This window comes from Nothobranchius furzeri, chromosome 17 (assembly GCF_043380555.1).
Source record: "Nothobranchius furzeri strain GRZ-AD chromosome 17, NfurGRZ-RIMD1, whole genome shotgun sequence".
Lineage (NCBI taxonomy): Eukaryota > Metazoa > Chordata > Actinopteri > Cyprinodontiformes > Nothobranchiidae > Nothobranchius > Nothobranchius furzeri.
The window spans coordinates 31959036-31974470 of record NC_091757.1 but is presented as its reverse complement, the minus strand read 5'-3'; the positions used below and the strand labels follow the sequence as shown (position 1 = coordinate 31974470).

Below are 15435 nucleotides of genomic sequence, written 5' to 3'. Positions count from 1 at the left end.
GTTTATTTGTTGAAGATTTAAGGTGATTTAGATTTTTCCACTTTTTTTATTCATGCTGGGTCTGTAAATGCATTCCTCAGCAGCTTAGCCCCTCGGCACAAGCGAGATCGATCCCCCAACAAGTTTTAATTATTTTCTACAAGAGATTTGGGCACCCTAAGCTAACAACAGACCCGCACCGCTCCAATCACAGATTGTTATTAGAGGCTTTGCTGGAGCACTTTGCTTCCTCCCTGGAGTGATGGCTGTGTTTGAGTCAGGGCAGGGGTTATTCACTAAGGCAGGTTTTTGCTCAATTTTTCTGCCAAGGTCTGGACCAAGATGCTCGGGAGTAAAGAATCGGCAGGTTTTATTCTACCTCATCACACACCTCCATGAAATCCAGGACTGAATGAGAATCAGTCACATTCAGATGAGTCCCTTGTTTTTAAGGCTGCACTTGCAAACCTTAACAAGGGTGACATAACTCATTAATGCCTGTAAAGTTTATATGCACTGCACTATTTGAAGAATTATTGTAGAAATGAAGCGACTTGTAGTCTATTAAACATAATGAAATCCTTGTAGGGTAGCATTAAGCAAAAACTGTTTATGAACTTCAAGAAATGTTTAGAGGCTGTAATAATACTAACAATGAATTTGAAATGCATATAATTCTGATTTGCCTGTTCAATTCACGTTAATAAAAGGACAAAGTAGCTGAAAGCAATGCCTCATTTGTTTTTCTATTCCAACTTGGAGTTTAAAATTGCCTTGTTTAATCTATTTAAAGTCTTCATGGATTAACTTATTTCTTGCAGCACAAGTACAGATCTAGTCGGACTCACCTCGATGCATGCCTCTGGCTCTGGAACCAGCTGTGGTAGGGCCAGACACCCTACCACAGCTCATGATGTACTTTTTATTGTTGATTTAGGAAAAAAATATATATATACAGCGGGTACGGAAAGTTTTCAGACCCGTAAATTTCTCACACTATTATATTGCAGCCATTTGCTAAAATCAATTAAATTTATAGTTTCCTCACAGCACCCCATACTGACAGCAAAACACTTTTTTTTCTGCAGCATTATTTAAAAAAAAAGAATCTGAAATATCAGACGGTCCTAAGTATTCAGACCCTTTGCTCAGTATGTAGCAGAAGCATCTTTATGAGCTAATACAGCCATGAGTCTTCTTGATAAAGATGCAACAGGTTTCCTGCACCTGGATTTGGGGATCCTCTCCAGTTCCGCCAGGTTGGATGGTGAACGTTGGTGGACAGCCATTTTTAGGTCTCTCCGAAGATGCTCATTTGGGTTTTAATCAGGGCTCTGGCTGGGCCATTCAAGAACAGTCAGAGTTGTTGTGAAGCCACTCCTTTGTGATTTTAGCTACGTGATTAGGGCCATTGTCATGTTGGATGGTCCGACCCAGTCTGAGGTCCTGAGCAATATGGAGAAGGTTCTTGTCCAGGATATTCCTGTACTTGGCCACATTCATTGTTCCCTTGATTGCAACCAGTTGTCTTGTCCCTGCAGCTGAAAAATACCCCCACAGCATAAAGCTGCCACCGCCATGCATCACTGTGGGAAATGTATTGGACAAGTGATGAGCAGTGCCTGGTTTTCCCCACACATACAGCTTAGAATTAAGGCCAGAAAGTTCTCATCAGACCAGAGAATCCTTCAGGTGTCTTTTAGCAAACTCCATGCAGGCTTTCATGCATCTTGCACTGAGGAGAGGCCTCCGACTGTCCACCATAAAGCCATGACATGCATTGTGAGCTGTATGGTCTTATATAGACAGACATGCAGCTTTCCTAATCAAGCCCATTCAGTATAATTAAACACAGGATTGGACTCCAATGAAGGTGTAGGACCATCTCAAGGTACATCAGAAGAAATAGAAAGCACCGGAGTTAAATATGAGTGTCACAGCACTCATTAGGACCATGTGATAGTTTAATAACTGCAGAAATTTCTAAAATTTTGTGTTTTGTCAGTATGGGATGCTGTGTGTACATTAATGAGGAAAACAATGAATTGACATTAGCAAATGGCTGCAATACAACAGCATGGAAAAACTGATGGGGGTCCGAATACCTTCTGTACCTGCTGGACTTTCGATTATGGCTTACAGCTCATGAAAACTTCAAATTTTAAATCTCAATTAGAAAATGACAGCAAATCAAAACAATCATAAATTAAAACATCTAATCACAGATTTGTACTCGATGCTTGTTGTGCCCCTGTAGCTTTTATTGAAATGAACTTTTCCACATTATTCTAAGTTTCATCGGTATACGTGAGGGAGGTTTAGCATTCCCAACGTCACTGAAGACCAAAGGAGACAGGTGTAGACACTAAAACAAAGATGAAGGAATGACTGATTATTTAATAAGAAATGAAAGACCAAAATGGTTTTAAATCATCTTTATTAAAACTACTATTCATTTCTGTAAATGCTATTTTAAGTGCTATTGTACTACATAATGGTGTATATTAATACTTTTAGATTTCCCTTTCATAATCCATAATCTTAGGAGTATACATAAAATGGTTTAACACTCATACAAATGCAAGTCTATGTCCTACATAATACTTTTGGGTAAATGGTCTCCGTGGAGACGGTTGTAAGTGTGGGCCGAAGAGCAGACGAAGTGACCAACCACATGAAGGCAGAGGCAGAAAACCGACACAAGCAGCATAAATCAACACGGACAGAAATATCCAAAAGCAAAGTGCATCCGCTGGAGTGATGTAACTACAATAAACTATTTAAGACATCTGGTTAAAAGGTGCTAACAAGGAGATGGAAAAAGTTACTTAAACAGAGTACATCAGTATAATTGGTATAATATGCAGCGTATTCTTAGCCCAAAGGGCAATGTTATAAAATTCATTAAGGAAGGAGAGTTTTCCAACAAAAGGCTATGAAATACATTTGTAAAAGCTGATTTCAGAAACAGAGGTTATTTGTTTAAACATTGATGCTAACGGAGTTCAGAAATACAAAACTGGCACCAGTCTTTGCTCCTCACTACTGAGTCACATCTGGTTTGTCACAGTGCACAGCCCCATGGACAGACTGACAGACGGCTGGCTGACATTCACTTCATGTGACTCGATAAATGTGCTGAAAGGTTGTGGACCAACCCCTCCTGAAGCTTGGCTCCCCCATGGCCTCCACTCTGGTCTGGCCCTTTTGGGGCTGAAGCTCCCAGTGGGATGTCTCTGCGCCTCATGTGGCCCCTTAGCCAGTCCGTTCTCCACAACAGAGACAGTAGTCACATCCAGGTGTTCAGCTGAAACAAGAGGCTGACGGTCCTCCTCTTCAGATATGGCGAACACCGGCACACTGATGTGATCACTCTCGCCCGGGAACTCGCGCCTCATTCCAACCTGACCACCTTCCATCTGGCATTGAGTGGAGGAGGAGGTAGATCTGGGGCTGGGCTCTGAGGGGGAGCCTGGAGGAACCACGGACCCCTTAAGAGGGTCTTTCACCTCAGAGAGAAGGCCAAAGCAAGGTCCTGTGAATCGGGAGCGGCGCAAGTTGCTGGTGGAGTTGAGACGCCGCTGCCTTTGTGCGGGTTGCGTTAGAGGGTAGGAGGCGTTGCTGATGGATGAATCAGAGAAAGCACCAACGTCTGCCTGGGCTTCCAGCTGAACATCTGAGAAGACCTTCCGGCTGTTGCCCCCTCTGCTGTCAGCCATCATCCTGGATGGGGCCTAAAATCAGACATATGGTTCTCTAAAAACATTGTTAAAACAGGATATGCAACACTGAGGAAGAATAAAGCACAAACAATTATAGTACATAGTATTACTTTAACACAGTATTAACATGAGTTGTATGGAGATAAAACCAGATTTCTACTTGGGCGGCCAAATATCAAATGTGTCACATACCATTAACTGTCCCAATAATCCTTTTTGAAGGTGTGGTTTTACCAAAATCTTACCAGTTTCTGCTTTAGACTAGCAAATCTTCTGGCTACACTTCTACTCAATAAGAGTTAACACATTTTATTTTTTTAAAACAACTCTTTCTTTCCATGTAAATGGACCAGAGTTTAAAACATGTTAAAGATTCAAGTACTGACACTATCGACCAGCTTGGTGAATGGACTGGTGGAGTTCCAACTACACCACTTCTTGTGGAGCTGTGGCAGAGGAGGAAAGAAGTCCTGAAAGGTGCGGACACTCCAAGCTCTTGGTCTGGAGCAGGCACTGCCACTTTCTTTAAGGGATCTGGCACCAGTAGGGGAAGTGTTGGGGTCTCCTGAGGGCCAGTCACATGAAGGGCCAGGGCCAGTGTCGCTGTGTCGCAGAAACCTCTCTCTCTGTTAAAGAGACATACAAGCCAACAAATGTAAAAACGGTGTCATGGTGCTTAAAGTAACAATGAGCAGATTCACCGTTAATCTCTAGAAATATCCATGTTGAAAATGAATTAAGTGATGCCCAGTTGTTAAAAGTATTGGCGGCTTCGTAACATACAACCATAAAAATCAGGTCTAAGTCTCTGGGCGACGTCACATAGTTAGACGCCGTGTTTCCTTCTACGGGAGCCCAAACCTGCAACCTTCAGATTACTGGACAACCCGCTCTACCTCCTGAGCTACTGCTGTGATGAATGTTTATTTATCATTATTTTAGAAATGAAAATGACAGGGGAAAAGAAAATGATCATGACCATTTTTTACACCCTGTTGGTCAAAACGTCCATTGCAACCGCTGAACAACAGTTAGAACCTTCCTCCTGTAGAGACAATCAGAATCAGATGGGTTTTATTGCCATATCTGTGAGAAATTGCTGCGGTACTTGGTGCAAAAAAAAAATGCTATAAGAAATAAGCACAATATAATAATAATAATAATAATAATAATAATAATAATAATAATAATAATAATACAGCGAGGCAATGGACCGAAAGAATGAGGTCGTGGATACAGGCGGTAGAAATGAGTTTTCTCCGCAGGGTGGCTGGTCCCTCCCTTAGAGATAGGATGAGAAGCTCAGTCATGCAGACACAACACAGGGCCAGGTGACTGGAACAAAGCGACTGGAGTGGGCAGTTCTACGATCGTCATTCATGAGTCCGACTGCAGAGGGGAAAAGGTAACTCACTGTAAAAAAATCAACGCCAAAGGCACTCCGTTGTGGATGTGTGAGAATCCAGGTACCAGCTCTACTCATCTTCCCCTTTGTAATGCTACAGAAACACAGATCTCTCACAATACCATTAAGACTAATCTACAACTGGAGACTCTACCAGATGCCAGTGTTCAATGACAGAACGACTCCCAGGATCAAGGTGGCACTGAAAGCCCTTCATCATGTTAAGGGGCCAATTTGCCAAAGCATAAAACAAGACCTTCTCTACAGCGGAATGTGAAAGTTTGGGCAGCCTTGTTCATCTTCATGATTTTCCTGTGTAAATCGTTGGTTGTTGTGATAAAAAAAACTTCAGTCAAATATATCATATAGGAGACTCACAGTGATATTTGAGAAGCGAAATGATGTTTATAAGATTTACAGAAAGTGTGCAATAATTGATTCCCAAACCTTTAGAATTAATTATTAGAACTCAAAATTGGTTTGGTAAGCTCAGTGACCCTTGACCTCCATACATAGGTGAATCAAATTATGAGAAAGAGTATTTAAGGGGGCAAATTGTACACTTCCCTCCTCTTTAAATATTCTCTGAAAAGTAGCAACATAGAGGTCTGAGAACAACTCTCACATGAGCTGAAAACAAAGATTGTTCACCATCATGGTTCAGGGCACATGTGTCAGACACAAGGCCCGCGAGAGATTCAAGTGTCTTAAAATAGGTATATGCTGCTTTAAAGCACTCATTGGCTGTAAACTACATTTCCCATAATGCATGGCGATTGTGTTCCCAGTGCAGTGACTGCCACTAGGTCAGAGTGTATCCACTTCCGTGTTTAATTAATGCAACAAGTGAAAATAACCGTCCACACACCATCCCAACATGTCCAGGAAGAGAAAGATTGGTAGAAGGAAGGGTGTTTCAACAAAGATGGAACATGTTGATACTTAGCGTCCATGCTACTAGCATCAGCGTCTGCAGCGTTACCTCCTCTGCCTCGGACAAACTGAGAACACTCCTCCTACTCAGTGCCAAGTTTACTCAGCAGTTAGCCGACTTTGAAGCCCAGAAATGGATTTTAACAGCTCAGTAATCTTGTTTGCTGTATCAGTATGACTCTGTGGCTGCTGCGGCTTTGATCCCCCTCCCCGACACAACTGCGTGGTCCAGATGCTCTCCATGTCCAGCAGCACAAACCTGTGTGAGCAACTGTTTCTCACTGATGAACAGAGTGGAGAAAACTGGCATTGAGTTATTTAGGTTTTATTAACCTTTTCTGCTCCAAAGCATAAAAGATAAAAGGTGAGATATTGCATTTTTATTTAAGAGAATTATTATTTTTATGTAGTTGGCCTGTGAAAAACGATTTCACCTACTTTAAAACAGGACAGATTTCAGATAGAAAAATAGAATAGAAATAAAATAGAGAATCCCTTTATTGTCTGTCCCTCAGTGGGGAAAGCTTGGTGTCACAGCAGCAATAACATTCATTACAGGAGCAACAAAGGAGAGTAAAAAAGAATAAACAAGAATATAAAATAGAAACACTTAAAAGATTCAAAAGATGAAAAAATAAGAAGAAATGCTGAATATATGCAGATTTTAAGACCACGACTTCATCCCAGTTTTTCGTTTTGGCCCAGTGTGAATTTGATTTCGACACCCCTGGTTTAGGGGAAGGAGATAGAAAGCTGTCTCAGATATTCCAGCTCTTTCCACAGTTAGGAACATATTGAGGAAAAGGAAGACCACATGCTCAGTTCAAGTTTAGGCTCCGAGTGGCAGACCAAGAAAAATCTCAGATAAACAGAAGTGAAGAATGGAGAGAACAGTCAGAGTCAACCCAGAGACCAGCACCAAAGACCTACAACATCATCTTGCTGCAGATGGAGTCACTGTGTTCAGCTATTGGTGCACCTTACACAAGGAGATGCTGCATGTGAGAGAGATGCAGAGGAAGACTTTTCTCCGCCCACAGCACAACCAGAGCCGCTAAAGCACATCTGGACAAGCCAGCTTCCTTCTGGAATAAGGTGCTGTGGACTGATGAAACTAAAACTGAGTTATCTGGGTACAACAAGGGGCGTTATGCATGGAGGAAAAAGAACACGGCATTCCTAGAAAAACACCTGCTACCTACATTGAAACATGGTGGTGGTTCCATCATGATGTGGGCTGTGTGGCCAGTGCAGGGACTGGGAATCTTGTTAAAGTTGAGGGACGCATGGATTCCACTCAATATCAGCAGATTCTGGAGACCAATGTCCAGGAATCAGTGACTAAGCTGAAGCTGCACCGGGGATGGATCTTTCCACAAGACACTGACCCTAAACTTATCTTGAGAGGCGCTATAGAAAAGATATTTTCTTCTTCTTCTTCTAAACACTGCTCAACATCTAATAAGTCATTCATGCAGAGGAACAAGTAGAACGTTCTGGAACGGCCATCTCAGTCCCCAGACCTGAATTTTATTGAAAATCTGTGGCGTGAGATAAAGAGAGCAGTCCGTGTTCAGAAGCATCAGACCTGAATGAACTAGAGATGTTTTGTAAAGAAGAATTATCCAAAGTACCTTCAGCCAGAATCCAGACTCTCATTGGAAGCTATAGGAAGCATTTAGAGGCTGTTATTGCTGCAAAAGGAGGATCTACTAAATAGTGAGTTCATTTATGTTTTTGGTGCCCAAATTTATGCACCTGCCTAATGTTGTTTAATTATTGCACACTTTCTGTAAATCGTATTAATCTCGTTTCACTTCTCAAATATAACTGTGTGCGTCTCCTACATGATATATTCAACAGAAATTTGTTTATCGTAACAACCACACAATGAACAGTGGAACAATGGAAAATCATGAAGATCAACAAAGCTGCCCAAACTTTAGCATCCCACTGTATGCTGCTCTAGTCCTAAACAGTGAGGTCCTTTTACAATCTGCCCTCCATTCTACTCCCCTGGCTGTGAGATTGTTGATGCAAGCGGCTAAAACGAGTCTCCTCCTCTTGGTGTCCAGAATGAAACTTTGAGATAGGGTGAGGACTTCTCTGTTTCAGAGTTGCTTGGAGAAGAGTAATAGAGAGCACAAATGTCCCTTTTCGAACAGCCTTACTTGATTTTTTTTGGTCCAGTTGGACAGCCTTTCCTTTCGTAACAGGTCTGCATTTGCCATTGGCTGTTGGTCAATGATTGGTTGGAGGATGGAATTACTGGTTGCTTGCTGGTTTTCCACCTCCTGCTTCACTGCCCAAAGTGTTTTTGAGGTTCAGACTCTGAAAAAAAGCCACTAACTGAGAAGAATTCATGTCCAACATCCTCGAAGCGTAGTAAGCAGCAACTAGCCGCTGTTATAGTTGACTGGGTGGGTTTCCACTGGCCGCAAAGCATAGCATTTTGGATGCGTCCCAGAAGTGTAGCGTAATCTATCAGGGAAGTCAACCACAAGTGCAGCGTAAAACAACAGGCAACTGTCAAAATAAAAGACACAACCAGATTTCTAATTACCCGTCATTTCCGGACTATAGAGCGCACCTCAATATAAACCGCACCACCAAAGAAAAAGGTTTTCTACACACACACACACGCCGCACTCAAATAAAAGCCGCGGCGCAGCAGCCACATGCAGGTCTCCAGCACACAGCGCATGTACGGCCATAACATAAGATAATTAGACAGAAAGATGCTACACGGAGGTTTTTCGTTGTTTTAATTCAACAAAACGAATTTTAAACACGGGTGAACGTGCCTGCAAGTTTAGAAAAGAAAACAGCACTGATAGCATCCATATTTCTGGATGGTTATAAAATAAAAACAGAACTGACACGTTATTACCGGTAATTTGCATGCATGTTTAGAATAAAAGAACAGCGCTGACACAGCATTAATAAGCCCTGGATGGTAAATGGCCTGTATTTGATATAGCACCTTCTAGAGTCCTGGAACCCCTCAAGGAGCTTTACAACACAATCAGTCATTCACCCATTCACACACTGGTGGGGATGAGCTACGATGTAGCCACAGCTGCCCTGGGGCGCGCTGACAGAGGCGAGACTGCCGAGCACTGGCGCCACCGGTCCCTCCGACCACCACCAGCAGGCAACGTGGGTTAAGTGTCTTGCCCAAGGACACAACGACAGCGACAGACTGAGCGGGGCTCGAACCTGCAACCTTCCGATTACGGGGCGAGCACTTAACTCTTGTAATGGTGACAAAAAAACACACTTGGCGTTTTTCCTTCACCCTTTAAACTGCTTGAGTCAGCTGTTAAATTGATTCATTGCAAGGAAATCAACATCGTTGATTTAAGAACATTAGGAACAGCTTTACACCTGAATGCCTCCTGACAGATTCTGTTGTGTTCTACATTAATGGATTTTAGTAAGGAAGTGTGCAGCTTAGCCGAGACAGCTCAGTCACACAGCCAGCCAACTGAGCATTTGTGGCTCATGTAAAACCTCATCATTATTTATTAAGTATAATAAAGCTGTCAAGAGAACCGTAAGGGTCTTGGAATGATTTCAGTCCCATTTGTTGTCATGTGCGACTAGTGTCAGAGTAAGTTACAAACCTTTACGCATGTATGCATGCATGCATGTATGTATGGATGTATGATTTACTGATTTATTTATTTATTGCTTGAGCAACCAGGAATGGCTAAATGGGATTGATGAGAAAAAGGGTGCAAAAGTTATTTTTTCATTTCTAATCACCAGCTGTTGGTCAGAGGTTGAGGAGGTTTAGTGGCTTCACTCATCGCAGAGAAATAATCTTTCCCATGGAGTGGCTAGCTGCTAGCTTTGTCTAGACTAGAATTAACAAGGGGTTTAATTAAGACGTTCTTTTTCAAAGTAAAGCCCTGCAAACACAATGGCAACTTTCAAATTTGACACATGAGGAAAGAATTAGCAATTGTAGTCACTTATAACATGAGGTTTAAAAGTTGGAATGGAGAAAATATTTCTGTTTACTTGAAAAAGATTAGCATACATTATGTTCTTAAATCCAGAAACAGTTTAACTATAAACTTTCATACAGCAAGTAACATTTTAGATTTGTGTATATTACTCTTCAAAGAGGACATATTATAACTTTTAAAAATTATAATAGGTCTCTGGTATAAACAAAACATGTTCATGAAGTTCTTTTCACAAAATAAATCTCACCTAATTTCAGTTTTGTTATCATTTTTAGTACCTTCCAGAATGAGTTTCAGGGCTCTGTCACTAAATCAAATAAGCCCCCCCCCCCCCTTTCCCTGATAGGCTGCTATGAGGTGAGAAGCTCTGATTTCCAGGAGGGGCTCAGAGTAGAGCCACTGCTCCTCCACTGTCAACAGGCCTTATGCTAATTTTCTTTAGTGTGACATCACAATAAGGGACTTTTTGAAGTGGCATATTTTACTCAGATAAACCAAATACTGGCAGAAAACAAATGTATGGTTTTTATTTACCCTTGGAGTGTTTGTAAAGGCAGTGGAGACCCAACTGGCAGCACAAAAAATACAAAAAGTGAGTTTTACATTTTATGTCCCCTTTAAACAGTTTGAACCAATCATTCTCAATTTTGTTGAGCTGTTTTTTTAAAGTGGATCTTAGAAAAAGCATAATTACTGAAAAAAACATTACCAAGCACCAATAATTTACAGTATTTTTGCTTGCCTGGAAATGTAGAATTTTTTTCCAATTACCTTTTGGGGCAACATTTCCCAAACATTATTTACGTGGACATCTGAATTGAGGACACACACAGGCAGACCACACACTGTGTGCCAAAGCGTGCATGACACACAGCAACACTCAAGCACACACACACTTTGAGCTGGGAATCTGGCTCTGCAGATAATACTCCATTAGCCTAGGCTGCAGAAAAGCTTGCCAGTCCTTCAAAAAGCTGCCAGAGTTGTTTTATGCCAGCTCTTATTCCAAGAGAGTACAAAAGAGAGGAGAAAACAGCCTGCTTCCTCAAGCCTCCTCCTTCTTTTAATTATCCCCATTTCCCATTTATGCCCTAATAGTTGACATAGTTTTAGACTATACATTGTGTAAGCCAGTATAATTCTATCCGCCTTTATTGGGAACATTAGATCAATTCAAAAGAGTGAATGCTCTGCTACCTCTAATATTTATTTGTTCTGGGATAATTTCCACAAAAAGAGTAGAACAATGCCCCTGAGAGTGAGGCCTTGCAATTACATAAACAAGATCATTTTCTGCAGCATAGTATTAGAGATACCGCCAAATAAAACCTTTGGACCAGTTTGCAAAGTCTATAAAGAATCTAGAGCCACGCCATTTTAATGTCAATAACAAACTGAGAATCGTCCTCCACATTTGCAACAAACTCTCCATGTTGTGCCAGTTTTCTGCCAAAAACTTTAATAACTTTAGCATTCAACCTAGGGCTGGGTGATATGGCCTAAAATCAACATCACGGTATAGTGAGGATTTCACCTCGATAACCATAAATTGCCAATAACTACATGTATGTGCAGAAACAAAAGTTGTCCACTAGATGGGGCTGTCACATGTATTACGTGGTACAGTTTCTTAACTCATTCACTACCAGCAGTTTTCCTATCAGAAAAGCCCTTCGCTGCCAGCGTTTTTCGGCATTTTTACTGTTTTTTTTTTAGTCACAGAACGTTGTGCACTAGGATGATGTCAACACCAAAACTACCAAAACAACCAAAACAAAGAGGAGAATTACCTCTTGAGCTTGGTTTATGCTTGACACGTCTGCAAGGTTCGCACAGCTCCGCGTGGTGAAATTGCGTCATTTTAACAACCACGCGCCTTCGCACGGCCCAAACTTTCCGCATCGCGCACATAGGGAAATTTTCTAACCACGCGGACGGTCAGATGCGGAAAAACATGGCGGACTGGCAAGAACTAGTATGGCAGAGGTTCGTAAATACAGACATTTGTATGATTCAGCTCTCAAAGATCACCGTGATCAACATGTTGTTAATAATTCTTGGAGAGAAATAGCTCGCACTGTCGGAAAAGACGAGGACGCTGTTAAAAAATGCTGGAATACCATGTTGTAAACAACAGTAATTTTTACTTCTACTATGGTGTAGTGTTGGATGCATGCCGTAGAGCTCCATGCTGCCCCGTTCAGGTTGGGAGAATATTGGCTCACCGCAGAGACAAGCCGCATGAACCATAAACACTGCAAGTTGTGAAGTGCGTTCCATCTGCGAGCCGCATCACCAAGCGGAAAGTAAATGCGTCAAGCATAAACCAAGCTTTACACCAGGAAGAATCCGCACGTTTTGAGCGTTATCCGTTCTTTCATAATCCGTTGTCGAATTGTGATCGGCAGAAGCTTTTCCTGTTTGCGTCTCACTTTCTTTACAGCAGCGGCCCAAAATGATCTCCTAACACATGGATTTTCTGCTTCCTGATCACGTGACATGTGACGTACGTGGATGAAGATCAGCTTTAGAGCTGAGATGTTTGCTCTCATGGTGCGGGGGCTCGTTCTGACGCCCACATAGTAAAAAATGCAAATGACGAATGGCAGTGAACGGTTGGATTTAATATGAGGACTTTTGTCATCAACGGCAGTGAATGAGTTAAAGGGACATGAACGTCGCCAACCTACACACATCTTTTCATGTTTTTTAATTATCGAATTTATTGACATGGGAAAGATGATATTGATGAGTCAGAAATTTCGATACCAATAAATTTTCGATTTATTGCCCTAATTCAATCCCATCTTTTGGTAAATAATCTCATGAGCCCTTGGATAAATAGATTTTAATTTCACTCAGACACACTGTTCATTAGAGATAAATTAAAGTTAAAGTAACGTCACTGCACATAAATGTTTTCTTAGCCACAAATCGGAGCATCCTGTATCTGAAAGAAGGTGTGATGTTCTGAGGGTTTGTTGTGAACACCCCTTAACATGGCACGTCCCGACTGGCCAAGTTAATCATAATATGAGAATATTGAAACAGAATCACTGGGGAGTGATTCATCATTCCAGCATTCTGTGAGATTCAGCATCCTGTTAGTTGAGCTAACTGACTGGCCATCGGAGGAAAACTCTCTAGCCACTGCATCTCTTGACAAGCTTTCAACAAGCTAAAAGCTCTCTACAGCTGACACAGCAAAACGGTTCCTTCAGCTATTCAGAAACAGCTGTTCTAGACGCAAACAATTTCATCTATCTGTTGTGATTCGGGAGACAACTCTGGACCGACCTGGTCGTGCTGCGGTCTTTTCTACGCACTTCGGTACCTTGGGGTCACCCGACCTCCCTGACATCTCGGATCTGAAAGGGAGTCTCCTCAGGGGTACGTAGAACACAACATGATTGTGTCTGATGCCGTTTTGATAAGAACCAACTTCATAGTTTAATGCAAACCAAATTCTTTTTCCACATCCGGAACTCAGTTCTTCTAGATACAAGGTTCTGATAAACACACACCATTCAATCACCATACATCACATCCCATCCACTTAGATTCATCCAACACAGTCGTCTTTGTTAACTTGTCTTGTTTTTAATTTGATTAGAAAATAAATTTCTTATCTTTTATAAACCCGACTTTCGGAATTGAGATGAAGTGTGTTTGATCCCTGAAAAAGCAAAGAATCCTAGAATCTTCTGATTAAACATCCAAAGACCAAGCAGGTTGATATTCTATATTTATATAGAATATCCCAGCTTATTGGTAATAAATAAAGGTAATCTGTTAAGCTTAAAAGCAACAATATTTACCCCTACACCCTTTAACCTTGTTTCTTTTTAATTTTTGAATTTTATTTTCTGTCATGTTGATTTGAAGGTGACAGTGTGTATTTTTCCTGGCGATAGGGGGCAGTAGATACCTAAATTGTTACAAGCAAGCAGAATGTTTGTGTTGGAATAAGACCTTACCAACGGATACACATTAGGGTCAAAAAGCCCTGGGGAGTGCAAACTTTAGCAAAATAACAAGCAGATCAGACTCCATTTCATCGCTGGCAACAAGTGAAGAGGTAAACACGTAAAAAAAAAAACATTTAAGAATGACTCAAGTTCTGTAACTGTTTGTTACAAATCAGTAAATGCATTTTGTCCTCATGGGCTACCGTAGAAGGAAGCATGGCATCTAATATGGCGTCGCCTAGAAACTTAGACCCGCTCCCGTGTATTTTAGATCAGATTTTTATGGTTATATGTTACGAAGCAGCCAATATTGTTCAACAACTGGACATCATTTCATTCATTTTCAACAACATTTTGATTATTTCCATAAATTCATAGTAAAACTACACATTGTCTCTTTAATGTTCTTGCTATTCTTACTAATGGAAAGCACATTGAATTGCCTCTGTGTATGAAATGTGCTACATAAATAAAGCGGCCTTGCCTTTTACAGGCCACACTATTCAAGATGGCCATTGCAACTAATCAATCTTAGCAAATGAGAAATTGCAACAACTGTGACATGAAAGGTGTTAAAGGTATAATGTGGTTTTTCAACAAGTGCAATAATTTTATTTTCTAAAGAGCTTAGCAAACCATTCATCAATGTACTGTATAGATTAGCTTAACAAACAAGGCATGTAAAACCTTAACTAGCCAAAACAATTGTGCTGATGGAAAACTGGTTCTTACAGCATGCCGAGAGAAGGGTAGCCTGTTTGGGCTGGCGACTGATGATGCCATAAAAACCTCATCTGCACCAAGATCAAGTTCAGTCAAGCCACTGCAGGAAAGATCCATCTCTGCATTCTGGGAAATGTTGCCATCTGCTGCAACTGCAGAAGCACACAAACAAAAAAATTAGACACCATGTATGAGGTTTTGTAATTGAAGCTCAGAGTAGGCTCTACGAGGAATTTGCATAAAAACTGTAAATTCAGGCTTTCCGGAAACAATTTCCAACAGTAATGCTGCAATTATCCTATTTTTAAGACATGATTATTGCAGTGTGAATCGAAGGTAGGGCTGGACAATAATTCAATAATGATTTGTATCCATCTAAAAAACTGGGCCGATAAAAACTTTGATAAAAAAAACTTTCTTTCCTTTTTTCCTTAAGAGCCTATTAGCCTATCATACTAGACCCCCAACCAATCAACAACACAGATCCAGGCACATCCCCTCTACGTGACTAAAACAAGACATTGCAGCAAAGAGAGACAGAGGAAATTTTACCAAAAGAATATTTTGGTTTTTACAAGCCCTTTGCTATATTTGTTATGAGAGCTCAGGCTAGTTCTTCAGCTGAGAGAACTGAGGACCATTTATCTTCTTACCATGTCAAATATCAATACCAAAGTCAAGGAACCTCGCCTTGATGCCTTGGTCCCACCCCTATTGCCTAGGAGATGCAT

General features: G+C 41.2%; 1 protein-coding gene across 1 annotated transcript in view; it reads right to left on the bottom strand.

The window, feature by feature from the left end:
- Positions 1-2815: 2815 nt before the first annotated feature.
- si:dkey-112e17.1 (uncharacterized) overlaps positions 2816-15435 on the bottom strand; it is a 50756-nt gene continuing 38136 nt past the window's right edge. The window contains exons 5-7 of the mRNA XM_015971995.3: positions 14714-14856; positions 4088-4327; positions 2816-3713 (exon numbers count right to left, since the gene is read on the bottom strand). Coding sequence (XP_015827481.3) covers positions 3030-3713; positions 4088-4327; positions 14714-14856 — 1067 coding nt within the window. The 3' untranslated portion in view covers positions 2816-3029. The remainder of the gene's footprint in view (positions 3714-4087; positions 4328-14713; positions 14857-15435) is intronic.